Here is a 14,163-nt window from a genome sequence, read left to right on the forward strand (position 1 = left end):
TGGTACTACAGTCCCATGTTGCAACAAGCAAGGGTCTGTGTGCCTAGAGAACCCCTACTCCCCGTGTCTCCTACCCTCTTTTCCAGACACTTTATAAGTTCCCTACTCTATGTGGAACCCCAGTTCCCCAGAGGTTTTAGCCTCTTTCTCAAAGCTTCTTATGTTCACCTCTATTGACTCAATAAATATTTAATTAGTTATTAAGCAAAACTGTGGGTAGACGGAATGAGGGTTCATATCCTGGGCCTCCCTAACTCCAGCACACACGCAGTGCACTGGGAGAATCCACTGGCTCAGGGTGAAGGATGGCCCTGGTCTGGATACCAACTGACCCTCAAAGCTTTGTGCTGTTCTTGCTTTTCTGATATCCGAACACTGGAAGAACCAGATGAACAGATTGGACGGAGGGGAACTTTGTCCCCTAGCTCACTGTGAAGACAGAGGGAGAATATGCTGGAAGCAGAGTCCAGCCCATGCTTTGCAACTAACTTTAAGTATTATAGAACCCCAAACATCTTGAACCCAGATGATAAACCCTGTGTGACCCCAAACAAGAGCCACTTGAGTATCCTTTCCTTCGTCCCCTCCAGCCACTGTGGTGGAGCCTCCATGCCCACAGTGTTAGAGGCACACGGAGGGAAGGCAGCTGTTCATATTTACAGAGGAGTAAGCTTTGTGGGTCTGATGACATGAAGGAAGATGAACACAGCACAAGTGTCCAGGCTGGAGGGCTGCGTGTGTGAACCCACTGCAATGTCTCTTCTGGCCTTGGGGATAAGCTACAGGGTCTCTCTCATCTGTTTTGTAGTCAATTCACAGGTAGGCCTGAACAGTTGGGCAAGACTTCTGTTTCTAAATACAACCACTAAAGGTTTAAATTTTCCACTTTTCTGAGTTGCATTTAGCATGCCATAGCGTGGCCTCCTCTGTCTCAACACATAACTCTCCCGAGTTCTTCAGTGATCAACAGTGCATTTATTTTCTCAGGAGTCTTTGTTCTGTTTTTTTTTTTTTTTTTTTTTTTTAAAATTTAAAAAAAAATAAAATAATAAATTCTATTCTGTGCTGGATCTTTTTTTTTGGGTGCGCATGTTTGAGAGAGCATGGTTTGTATGGTGCCACTATCGAGAAAGTTCCTAGTAAGCTATACCACTTTTCTAAGCTTGGTTTTCCTATCTAACGATCTCTTACATAGTAGTGAACCTGGAAACATGTTCACTCTCGACAGCCATGTGCCGTTCAGCGGAGTTTGAATGCCATTGATGCCTCTGGCAAGTATCCATCCCTCTGCCTTTGGATAAGAACCACCAGCCTACAGACAGCTCCATTCTCAGTCCTCCCTGCTTCTCGACTCCCCACACACATCCTAATGGGACAGTTGGTTCTACAGCTTCAGGGTGAGATGTGGTAAGGCCAGCAGATGTGGGGCTGGAGAAAGCAACGGAGAACACATGGGCAATGGAGCCTGGGACGGGGCAGAGCTAGGCGGCCACCTTCATGCCAGTGAGAGGCTGTCGTGGGCCTTGTTGAGGCCTGCTGGGTCTAGGTGGGGTGACCCCTCCATTTAGGAACAGGGTATCTCCCAAGGACTGGAGGATCCAGTGCTGACCAAGGGGTCACCGAACTCCTCAGGATCAGTCGAGAAAGGACTGCATTATGTTTCCCCCTCAGCTCCAAATCCTGATCCTATCACATAAAAACTGTAATCCTAGGTGAAATACTGCCCATAATTTGAATGTGGTAAGTGTCCCCCAAAGCCTATGTGTTAAATCTGTGGTTTCTAGCTCATGGTACAGCTGAATGGAGGTAAATCTTTAGGATGGGAGACCTACCGGGAGCAAGTTAGGTCATTTGGGGTGTGTCCATGGAGGAATATTGTGGTTCTGATCCCTCCCTGTCACTCTACTTCCTGACCATGACCTTTCCCAGTGTGATGTGATGTGCTGTTAGCACAGCGGCAGAGAGCCATGCAACTGCAGCCTGTAACTGACACTAAACAACCGTCTCTTCGTGTTTAGGTCTCCTGCCTCAGGTGTCTTGTCATCACAAGGATGGAGATTTGACTATCATACCTATTGTAGACCTGACTATACCTCTGTTTTTCTCTTATAAAATGGAGTTACAACAAACAACACGGCTTTATTCTCAGGCTGTTAGATGACTAAATGAAACAGTACAGAATGGTTAGTTTGTCATTTTCTGCTTACAGTTGTCTGGATGGCCCTAAATGCCTAGCAAATAGTCTCTCTAGCACACTCACTTATAAGTTTTAATGGGCTCAGATCAATATAGACTTGGAGCCTCTCCCTTTTTTTCTGGACTAGAGCCAGCCTCAGGCTGCCAGTCACAGCACACAACAGTGTGTATTCTGTAGTTGTTTAATGAGTAAAAAACAAAATTAAAAAATAATTATTATTGCCCTGTGTGTGTGAAGGGAGGGGACTGTCTTGCCACAGCTGATACATACAGGTTAGGGGATAATTTTATGGAGTCACTTCTCTCTTTCAAGCTTTAAAGGCTGTTACCTGCTCAGCCAGCTTGTGGCCACAGGTTTTTTTTTAGCATGTTTGTTTGCATACATGTGAACCATGTATGTGCCTAGTACCCACAGAGGCCAGAGAGGAGGGTGTTGGGTCCCCTGGAACTGCATTTACAGGTGGTTGTGTGTCACGACATGGGTGCTGGAATCAAACCTGGGTCCTCTGCAAGAGCAACCAGTGCTCCCAACCACCGAGCCACCTCTGCAGCCCCTAGGCCCAGAATTCTCAGTATCTAGAAAGCATGTCGACTATTCCCAGGCAGAAACCTCTATCCTATTTGACCTTCCCAGTGTCCTCAAACCAGAGCCTAATGTCGTCATTAGTTGCATGCTAAAAAGTGCAACATTAAATCTTTCATTAGTCAAAGCTCTAGTTTGGGTAGCTCCCTGGCTTATTTCTGATACAGCGTTTGCTCGTTGAATCGAGATGTTTCCAGTGGAACAGGCTGAAGAGCTCTAGACTCCAGGAGGGGTTGCCTGGTCTCTCATCCACAACTGAACAGACTGCTAACCCAGGGTCCAGTTAAGGCAGCACTGAGTAGGTGGGGAAACTTCATGTGCTCAGGTGAGGTGATGGGCCAAGAGATCTATAAATTAGGAGTCTCTGCCTTTATCCCTGCCTAGGACAGATCTCAGGGGAGGAACTCTCTCATTTCCAGTGAGTGTGTTTGCATGTTTGAAGATCTGCATGTATCTAAGATGCCAGCTAAGCCACACCCACCTTTCCTCTCAGTCACGGGCTTTCCTGCTATGGGTTGTCTTTCAAGTGTAGTGAGGTCTTTGAGAACCTGTATGAGAGGCAGGTGGGAAAGGAAGATAGCATGCGTTCCTGGCATTAGCTTATGTTTGTTTACTCAGTTAGACTGGAGTATAACTTATTTAAGCACACTGCTCCACAGATGTTCTGTGGTGATGCCATCAGACCCACTTCTTCAAGGGCAAGTATGGTCTCCACACTCAAAGATGCTGGTCTGTTAGACAGTGCTCACTGGGCTAGGAAGGGACCCCTGACTCAGGTTCATCCAGGCCATCGGCTGACTGTGACCTGTGATTTCTGATCTATGACCTGGAGTGAAAGGATGAGTTGGGCTAAGGACCTCCCCCTGCCGGGAACTGAGAGATGGGACCAGGGACTGAGGTTGTAGTTACTGAGGCAGAAGCTGAAATGAAGGCCCAGGACATGCCATCAGCTGGAGTCAGAGCAGAAAGGGGCTGTACAGACTATAGTTATGGGATCATGAGGGAAGCTGGTGAGGAGAGAGAAAAGGGGAGTAGAGTCCTGGAGAGAGAGGCTGGAATGGAGGCGCATGCCTGGGGCTGCTTGCCTTCTGGTGGTTTATCAACCACAACTCTGCCTGGGCCCACCCATCTCCATCTAAACACTCAATAGTGATAGGAAGTCAAACCCTCTCTCTGTTATATATATGATCAACCTAAACATACGTTACTGAGACCTTCATTGTTGAATAACAGTGCATCTTAAGGGAGGCATGGTGTCGTGAATAGAGAGCCTTGACTAACTCAAATGCAGTCACAGCATCCGTGAAGGTGATTATACTCAGAGGAGCCTCCAACGGAGGGCACTGCTAGCACACTCACCAGAAACTGTCTTTGGGACAAAGACAGTGAAGATTAAGCCTCACTCTGGTGGCAGTAGGCTAAGACTCACCCCAGGTGCCCCTCTTAGGTGTCACCCCAAGCTTCCCTCTGCTGAGATTTCCAGAGCCCAGGTGACTTTTCTTTGTACTCACTTAGCAATTTCACTTCCAGTGACAGAAGATTCCAGAGAGTCATACCTCATTGCACACTGCGTTCTGTATTTCCTACTAAAGAGGATTCTACATGAAGGAGAGGCGCTATGCGAGTCAGTAAGCTGCCTTCATTCTAACTTTAGCTATGCTCCTCTGAGCTGGCTACTTTTGTGTCAACTTGACACAAGAGAGGAGGGAGGCTCAATTGAGAAAAATGCCTTGATAAGATTGGGCTGTAGGCAAGCCCGTGGGGCATTTTCTTAACTAGAGATTAATGTGGGAGGGCCCAGTCCATTGTGGGTGGTGCCACCAGCAAGCAGGCTTCCTGAGGTAAGCAGTACTCTGCATCAGCTCCTGCCTGCAGCTTCCCGCCCTCACTGATTTTGATGATGAACTGTTATATGGAACTGTGAGGAAAATTTCCTCCACAAGCTGCTTTTGGTCAGAGTGTTTCATCACAGCAGTAGTGACCCTAACAGGGACAGCCTCTCTCAGGATGCGGTGGTTATAGATCTGATGAAGGTCAGTTAATATTTAGCTTGTCCATATACACAGCAGATGGAGGGGTTGCCCTCACAGGGTGCTCTTCTCTCCCCCCCCCCCACCATGTTGTCATAGTCTTTCTATGCAGCCCAGGCTGACTTCAAGCTTGAGCTTCTCCTGTTTCAGCCTCCCCAGTGCTGGGGTTACTAGCATGCACCATCACTTGCAGTGCGTGTTAAGATTAACTAGATAGTTCCTAACCTTTAAGCGTCCAGTGGTTTTAAGCTTTGATGCAGAGGGAGGATTTAATGCAATCCCCAGAGACCACCAAGAAGGAGAAAGGAGGCTTCCACTTGACAGGAGGCCTTTCAGGCCACTCTATGCAGACAGTGCACATGAGCTGTGTTCGAGGCCTCGGTGGGTCTGTACATGGGGCTGAATTGGAGAAGGCTGAACAGATCCCAGCTGTGATTTTCAAAGCATCGTATAAAATACTTAATATGTTCTAAGTTACGTTATTTCTTTCTGTGGGATTTCTCTCTTTCTTTTCTTCCTGCCAGAGCACATTAGGAGGGGACTAGGGCCCCAAGGAGCCCCAGAGCTAACACACACATGCTGAAGCAATCTCCGTGGCTGTAGGAAGTTGCCTTAAGCCTCCCACAAGCCTTCAGGTCCCAAGTGTCCACAGTCTTCATTCCATTTCAGGAACGAGATTTGCCGTTTTCAGTCAAAGTTCAGCCTCCATACAAATAATATTAAGTGAAGCTGAAAACCTCAATTTCTTCCTTTCCCTTGCTTTTTTCTGTTCTCTCTTGTTTGGGCTCTAGCCTTGCATCCAAGCCATATCTGTTGTACCTACGGTGTCTGTGGACCCTGTGCTAGATGCTACATCAGATCCCACAGTACCTCAGTACCCAAATCTCCAGAATATTACCTTCTAAAGGTTGATGTGGAACAAGCACCAGAAAGAGCCACTCTGAACAAGGCTGAGGGTGGCGGGCATTTTCACCCCAGAGTTGACAGAAGGGCTCTGTCATGGAGCTACTCTCTGTTTTAGGATTCTAAGAGACAGCTGCACACAACACAGGGGTACTCAGAGCCGAGGGACCAGCCTTGATTCCTGCTCTTGGAGGGTTAAGGACAGACTCGAATGGAGAGAGTTCTTTTTTCCCTCCTCTCTTCACAGCAATGTAATTCTCTCCTTTGATTTCTGGACAGAGAGTTAACATCCCTGAGAGGTGTGCTTTAATTGATTGCCGCTATTAAGTCTCTTGGGGCTCGAGTGGTGTTCAGCACAAGAGAAACGTATGGAATTTTAAACTTAATCATCTTTCTGCGTAGGGAGGCTGAGCTGGGACAGCGCTGAGCAATGGTGTCTGAGGAGCATACAAAGAGACTTTAGGGACCCACTTGAGAACTGGAAACCTCATCACATACCTGCTGGGCCCACTAAGTTTTCACACTGAGGCCATCTACACTGGCAGGTGTTACTTCTAAGGGTCCCAGCTGCCCCAAGTTATGAAAGCCATTTGCTGGGAGCTCCCACCCAGCAGTCAGCTGCTAACACCTCAGCTACTTTAGTAGAGCAGCCCTGCACCACCTCGGCTTCCTGGTCCATTTAGTGGAAGAGTCTGAGAGTTTGTCTATAGACAGTGAGGATTCAAGAATGAGGCCAGGATATTAGCATATCCCGCTCCACAGTGGATTCATGACCACCTGGTAGAGTTTACATAATACTGCTTTAAATGAAAGAAAAATGGAATGTTTGGCAGCAGTCTTAGAAGCAGTGACTGTCTGCAGAGAGTGACAAATTTGCCACAACTTATACATGTAAAGCACATCTGCAGCGAGACAAGAATCCTAAAAGATTTCAGAGGAAAAATTAGACCCTTACAACCACAAATTATTGCAGTGATAAAAACATTTATTCTGAGTGTGGCGAGACATGTTTGTGATTCAGGCATTGGGCAGGTTCAGGCAGGAGTGACATGTGTTAAAAGCCAACCTGTGCCTCACGAGACCCTGTCCCCAAAAAAGGGGGAATAGGGAGTTGGATGCAGCTCAGATGGAGAGCTGGCTAGCATGTGTGACATCCTGGGTGCCAGCACATCAAAAAGACAATAATCAAAACTCATCCCCTCAAAAGCTCCCAGAAAATCTTTCAAAACCCTTGAAAGGAAAACAAACAGAAACAAGCAGACAAATGTACACATTTTAAAATTGGTCTTTGTGGAAAGAAATCAGCTAGTTCTGGCTGCCAGAGCTGCTCGTTCTTGTTAGGAAAGGTTCAAAGGCTCCTCTTCTCATGCAGCAGAGACCCAGCCCTGCTCAACAAGGGGCTAACCAGCCAGCGCTGCCCACTCTGCCACCTTCCCACCATGCACCAGCTTTGGCCACTTACCTCACTCTCCTCAACAGGGGGTGGAGGGACCTCCTTGATGATCTGTAAATGAAAAGAACAGGTCAGTGGGAGTCGCCAGCCTCCTGCTTCTTAAGATGTCTGCCATGTCTGTGATCCCATAGGAGCAGCCCAGAGCATGGGGACTTAGTCTATGCCGTGACCTGGCTGAACAGTGTAGCTCAATGAAAGCAGGGTCTGGGTGTTACTCAGTATTGTAGTCTTGTGTAGAGAAACACGCTCCACAGCTGGTTTGTCTCACCAGGACAGCTATTTTCTACACATTAACAAAGAAAGGTTACACACACGCACGCACGCACGCATGCACGCACGCGTACACACACGTACACATGTGAGTTAAACGGTGCTGCAGATTCCAGCTAGGTACAGACCAGGCTTACATGGCTGGAGCTTTCTATCACTGACCTCACTGGGTCCATAGAGAGAGAGGACATGAGTTAGGCTGGGCAACCCTGAGAGAAGGCAGCAGAGGAGGGCTGCCCAGGGATCTCTTCTGGGTACAGACAATTCAGAGGCAAACGGATTTCAGTAACTATTTACAAGACTGTTCTTCAACTGTCCAGTCTGTCCAATGCGTGGAGAGAGACACACAGACAAGGTTCCAGTAAGTCACCGAGAGTCCCTTCCCTAATGTGATGATTGGCTCAGTAACTCTACTCATGAAAGGAAAGTCAGGCAGTTAGCTGGTCTTTCAGGTCCTTCCTAACGCACTTTGGCTATGAACTACTGTGATCCTGTACGTTCAGGAACTTGCTACTCTCACCCACACTTACTGTTAGAATTTTGGGACCCCCCCCCATATTTTCTTTAGGTGACATCTGGCGCTTACAAAGTTTGTCCTGTAACTTTTGCCATCTCAGCAGCAGGATTGCCCATTTTTGCAGGTGGGGGTTCAGGCATCTTTCAGCCTCTTGACTAGGGACTCCCTTAGGAGCTCCAAGGATCTCCTTACCTTCCTACTAAGTGCATTTCTCTCCCAACTTAGTAATAGGGAGTGCTCTGTAGGGCTCTGGTCCCCACCTCTGTCTCCATCCTGCAGAGTCTAGAACGTTATCTCCACTGACTAGACAGGCTACCCACAGCAGCCAGTGGACTGAGGAGCTCCAAGCATCCGAGGAGGACAGTATTCATTAACTGAAGAGGCAGAGATGAAGGCCTCCTGGGGTTTAGGACTACTGTTTCATCTGCTTCCACTTCCTGCCACCATGGGAAGCCATGACTTTGCTCACCCACTCAACTCCCTTCTGAGACTCCCTCAGGGGAACCTCTGGGGAAGACCGTTACTGCCTGATGCTGACATGCCATCATTCCAGAGACAGCAGATAATTTTAAAACAGGAAATGGCTGAAGCTGGGGGAAGGGATGAAGAGGTGGGGGAAGCGACTTGAATGGCAGGAGAAGGGGGCGTTGGCAGGATGTTTGCAAAAAGGCAGATGCTGTGGAGAAGACAATGTCCCCAGCTCTGAAGAGACTCAAGGCTGCTCCTTCACTTCATGGAAGCCCAGTAGAGTTGTCAAATGTAATCCCAGACCAGTCTTCTCACAATGGTGAGGATCTGAGAAGCCTCTGGGTCTCCTGCAGCCTCATCAGGGAAGCAGAACAAACCCATAAGCCTTGCAGGAGTTGAGTCACCCCGAGCAGTGGTGTGCAGTGACAGTGCTATGAGGACAGTGCACAGATGAAGGCACCCTCCTCTTGTCTGCTTCTCTCTTTATTGCATCTTTAAGAGCCCTCACATAAGCCAGGTGACTGTATGGCTGGCTCCATCACACGCCCGAGACAGGAGCCTGGTGTCTGTCTGGACAGTGGCCACGGGAGTCAGGATGTTAGCAGCCTCGTACAAGTGAGTATACGGCAAGGTCAGGAGAAGGCTCTGTTGGTAAGGTGCTTGCTATGCAAGCGTGAGAACTGAGGAATGAGTTCAGTCCTAGCCACCCATGTAAAAGCCCGAGGTGGAGTTTTGTGCCTGTAATCCAAGTACTAGGGAGGGAGAGAGGAGATCGTCCTGGGCTTGCTGGCTAGCCAACCTGGGCGGATCCATGATCCAGGGTTGTCTCAAAAATAAAGTGACAATCCATTGAGGAAGACATTTAACATCTAACTCTGGTTTCCATGTGTACACAGGCATACATGCACATGTACTCACATGCACACACGCATGCATGCACACGAGTGTGCACACACACATACACACACACAAACACATACACATCACTGGTGGACTGCCACTCAGACTAACTCTCATTTACTCTACTTCACACTTATTGAATATGAATTCCATATCCTAAATAGGCCAGATCTGAACAGAGCCCCGAAGACAGTGACATCGTACATGATGTACTAATGCTGGTTGCAAGGATTACAGTTTGTAATCCAGATTCCATAGGAATACACTGTAAACTGGGCACCTCAATTTCAGAATAAACAGACTACCATGGTCAGCTAAACAGAAACTGGGCTCTAACCTGGCCTTGCCTATTGAGTGGCTGGCAGAGTCAATGAAGAGGTCCTCCAGTTGCTTTGAACTGGTGAGCTCAGCCTGGCCTGGCACAGAATAGCCAGACGGAATCATTCCTATGTCAAGAGTGGCACAGGGACCACCCTGTATAAGGCTCTGAGAACAGGGAAACTCACATCCTCTTGTATTCCCCACAACCCTCATGAAAATGCAGCCTCTGCTACACAACGAAATTGTATTCCACTTTAGAAAAAAATGAAGTAATGAAATCTGGAGAATAGGTAGATTTTGACAGTATGTGGTCCAGACTCAGATAAGCAGCACTCTTTCTGTCTCACAGGTGCTTGTAGCTTGTCGTGTTTTTATGTATTAATATGTCAGTGAGGGTGAGTGTAGGTAAGAAGCAGTCTGTAAGAGAGTGCAGAGGGGTGGAAATTGGGGCAATAGGGTTCACGTGATGTAAAAGCAGAAAGGAGGTCACTGAGGGTGGAGGGCACAGGAGGATAGAAATGGGAGAGGAGCAGGAGGAGAATCAATGAAAACAATCTTGTAGTGCTGGGGATCAAACCCAGGGCACCAGCACGTGGAGCTTTACGCTGGCATAGACTCAGGCCAAGTTCAGGTTCTTGTGCACACCCATGGTGGTTGCTGGAGGTACAGTGGAGGCAGATCAGACATTCGGCCTGGCAAGCTTGGGATGCGCTGACAACCACAGTCTGGCCCTTGGGACTTACAGTCAAGTTCAACTGCTAGGCCTAGAAAGCCCTCTTCAGGACTGTAAAGTAAGCTGATGTACCTGTGGCTTTACTTTGTGTGCTGTCCTCTCTCCCTCGGGAATGTTTGTATGAAGTTTTATTCCTTGAAGTGCAGCTTGGTCTCGCTGACTCAGCAGCTCTGATCTGTGCTTTGGAACTGGTTGTGCTCTGGCCACGGGACCACGGGAGCTAGCTGATGTTCTGCTCACTAGTCAGTGCATTCAAGGTGGGAGTCAGGCCTCTGTGCACATGAAGGGCAGGAGGCCACAGCCTGGCTATCATCCACTGAGAGATTCTCCACTACAACTTCCTATACGTTTTTAAAGATTCGCTTTATTTTTATTTTTCATGTGTATGAATGTTTTGACTCCATTTATGTAAATGTATCATAGAAATGCCTGGTGTTCTTGGGGGCCAGACGAGGATGTCTGGCTCCTTGGAGCTGAGCTTACAGAAGGTTGTGAGCATTTATGTGGGTTGTGGGAACTGAACCCCGGTCCTCTGTAACCACTGAGCTACCTTCCCACACTCATGGCTTTATATCCGTCTCCCTGCCTGTCTCTTCTCTCCACGATAGGAGCTGGATGCGGCTAAACTGCACAAGCTCCCGGGAGGCAGATGCTTGTCTCATGGAACAAGGCATGGTACTGAACAGAAAGGGTTTCCTGGCCTCTTTCTCTATACTCTGTATTTATGTCTCAGCGTTGTTTGTGTATGAGCTGCACCCTTCACGCTCCCAAAGCCTCCTCTGTATCCTATACCTGGTCTCTCACTGCCAAGGGATGCTTTGCCAACACACGGGCCACTCTGTGGTCTACACAGGTCCAGGGCAACAGCTGAGACTAATGAATCTGTTAACAAAACCATGTACTAATTTTAATGAGCTCAGCAGTTGCCAAATTTTCCAATATTAGATTCATGTAGAGGGTTTCTTGCTATAGAGCTGTAGGTGTACTGTCTCCCCAGCAGACTGGGACCAGACATTTCTAGAAGGTTCCCAAATAATGCTGGCTTTGAGGATATGTGGACCACATTCTTAGAACCATGAATTAGCTTATTCCTAACCTGTCTGTCTGTATCAATCTGTTCTGGGCAGAGGTGTTTTGTGTTAGCTCAGACATTCTCACAGGGCTGTGCTGTGGAATTTTACAGCTGAACAAAACACCAGCCCTAAGTCCTGTGTGGCATAGGTTTGTAATTCCAGTGCTTGTGAGACAAGGGAAGAGGATCTCAGGTTCGAGGCCAGCATGTGTTACACATTGACGCCCAGTCTTAAAAATAGCTGCTATTGTTTCCTTTATGTTGCTATAATAAAACACTCTGACCAAAAGCACCATAGAGGAAAGGATTGATACTTTCAAGTCCCAGTCCACCACTGAGGGAAGTCAGGACAGGAACTCAAGCAGGAACTTGGAGCAGAAACCGTGAGGGAACTTTGCTTGCTGGCTGTGCTCTCGTGTTTAGTTAGCAATCTTACACAGCCCAGGATCACCTGTCTAGGGAATGGTGCCATCCACAGTGGGCTGGGCCCTTCCACAACAATTAACAATCAAGACCATCCCTCACAGTCAGGCCACTCTGATCTGGGAAATCCCTCAGTCCAGGCTTTCCTCTCAGATGAATATAGCTGTGTCAAGTTGACAATTAAAGCTAACAAAGCCAAGAACTAACCAATAAATAAACAGAAACCCAGCAGCCTTGGGATACTTGATGTCAATGGTGACAGTGTCCTTGCCCTGATATCTGGTCTCTCAAGTGCCTCTACTGTCATGGGGTGAGGACACCATACCCTTGGCTCTGTTTGAAGGCATGACTTTGCCTCTTCTCTTGGGCTCCTCTGCATATTGAACTGTCTCAGCCTGGGACAAGTCCAGCTATGTGGCTTCCTGGGCCTCCAGCATAGATCTGATTATGGTCCTTTGTGGTCCACACTATTGGCAGTGAACTCTAAGCTGCACTCACAGCTCTCTTTTCCACAGTGGACCCTGAGCTTTGGGGAGATACAAGCACATACAGTCTGCTTTTGTCTGTGACCCGTAGCTCAAAGCATGTTGCGCAATCACTATTTCTGGAAAGAATAAGCACGTGCTTCTCTAAAGGAGAAGGTGCAGGAAGCATTTCCTCTTGTTCTCAAAGTCCTGCTCTTAAGTCAACACTTAATGCTTAGTGGTGCAAGCCTCATGTCTGGCCTCTCAGTCCTCCTGCATAATTTTTTTTGGAAAGGTAATTAAGATATTCAAAATCTCCCAGAGCAGCCCGGGTCCCTAATGCACAGTGGGAAATCTCACAGCATCTGGGACTGAGGGGTAACTGCTGCTTTTCTATCCAGCACTCAGGCCCATTCTGTTTCTAAACTCCAGCTTCAAAGTCCATTCACTGCTCTGTGGCTTGACATTTTGCTTCTCAGCACCGTGTCCCAAGCCAGTTTCCTGGACAACCTGAGCATCACTGTGTTGTTACATCACAGGTCTATTTTGTGTGTGTTTGTTCATGTGTGAGAGGCATGACAGTTCTTTTAAAAAAAATCACAAAACTGAGAAATTATACTAGCTTGAAGAGATGATTTTTCAAAGGTCAAAGAGAAATTAAATGAACACTCACTTTAGTTGTGTGTGTATGTCTGGTAGTGGTGGCAGAGTTTATAGAATGCCACCATTGATGGCTTCCCCTTGGGATTTGGGAACTCACTATAGTCGTCCTTACGAGGCGGCTCTGGCTGTGAAACCGCCACACTAATCGCTATTGGTGGGTTCAGGAGGTGCTGAAACAGACTCCACATTTTAGGGGAAGGAAGAATCTGCTACCGGCTGGCAGTCAGGGTGGTGATCAGAGCCTTCGTTAAGTGTACAAAGTCCAGCAGACTTAGGAAGCAGAACCCAAGGACCCTCTGAATTAATTGAATTACAGCTGCCTCCCAGGAACATAGCTTGCAGTGCCCAGCATTCATTGTCAACTTAATTAAGTGTCAGGCAGAGCTCAACAGGAAAGTACTTGTGGGCCTGGCATCGATAAACCAAAGACGTTTAAATCTTTGGCTGCTTTAGCTAAGAGGAGGCAGCAGGAAGGATTTGCTGCAGCTTTGGGGGATGGAAAGGAGCTTGAAGGTACCTTTTCCAGAGTGGTCCAGTACCACTGAAGGCGGCAGTGCTATAGAAACTGTTATAAACAAGATAGGACCAAAAGGATTGTCACCAGTAAGTCTGATTTGTATTTATTTACACTTTAGCAACAGGCCTGAGACGACAGGTTTTTACTCAATGACACAGCCCCAAACTGTCCTGTAAAGATTGTACAAATAAACCCTTTGGAGTACTGAAAAAGAAAAAGAATGTTCACCATCAGATGTAGAGAAATATATGATGATATTTTATGTGTGTGTGTGTGTGTTTCTATTTAGTGTCACTGAGGGGACAAGGTTGACTGGCTGGTAGTGAGCTGAGTAGAAAATGCACACATGCATGCATACTCCATGTGCTTTCTTCCTTCCATTTACACGTGTACAATCAAGCAAATCCCTGAGTGTGTGAATCCCGAGGGGGAGAATCGTATACAGCGCTGCCTAAGAGATAGGTGTGTGTCCTGGTTATATGAACCAGGAACAGAATGGAAGAAGAAAGCCTTCAGCATGTGAGAGAGGAGCTTGGACAAAGGTGAAAAAAGATGGGGTGCTGGGAGAGTCATCATGCAAAGAAGCATGGGGGCTTCATGGGAGACTTTGCAGAAACCAGGGAGAGGACTGTGGGGCTCTAGAGAGAAGA

The 14,163-nt window shown here is 47.5% G+C and overlaps 1 protein-coding gene and 1 pseudogene across 1 annotated transcript in view; one reads left to right on the top strand and one right to left on the bottom strand.

Annotated features, from left to right (window-relative positions):
* Positions 1 to 14,163, bottom strand: part of Antxr1 (ANTXR cell adhesion molecule 1) — a 197,714-nt gene that overhangs the window by 57,751 nt on the left and 125,800 nt on the right. Inside the window, exon 14 of the mRNA XM_028778462.1 lies at positions 7,175 to 7,216. Within this exon, the coding sequence (XP_028634295.1) occupies positions 7,175 to 7,216 (42 nt within the window). The remainder of the gene's footprint in view (positions 1 to 7,174; positions 7,217 to 14,163) is intronic.
* Positions 10,289 to 13,541, top strand: LOC114630325 (annotated as a pseudogene).

The sequence above is a fragment of the Grammomys surdaster genome, unplaced genomic scaffold (genome assembly GCF_004785775.1).
Source record: "Grammomys surdaster isolate TR1022 unplaced genomic scaffold, NIH_TR_1.0 336, whole genome shotgun sequence".
NCBI lineage: Eukaryota > Metazoa > Chordata > Mammalia > Rodentia > Muridae > Grammomys > Grammomys surdaster.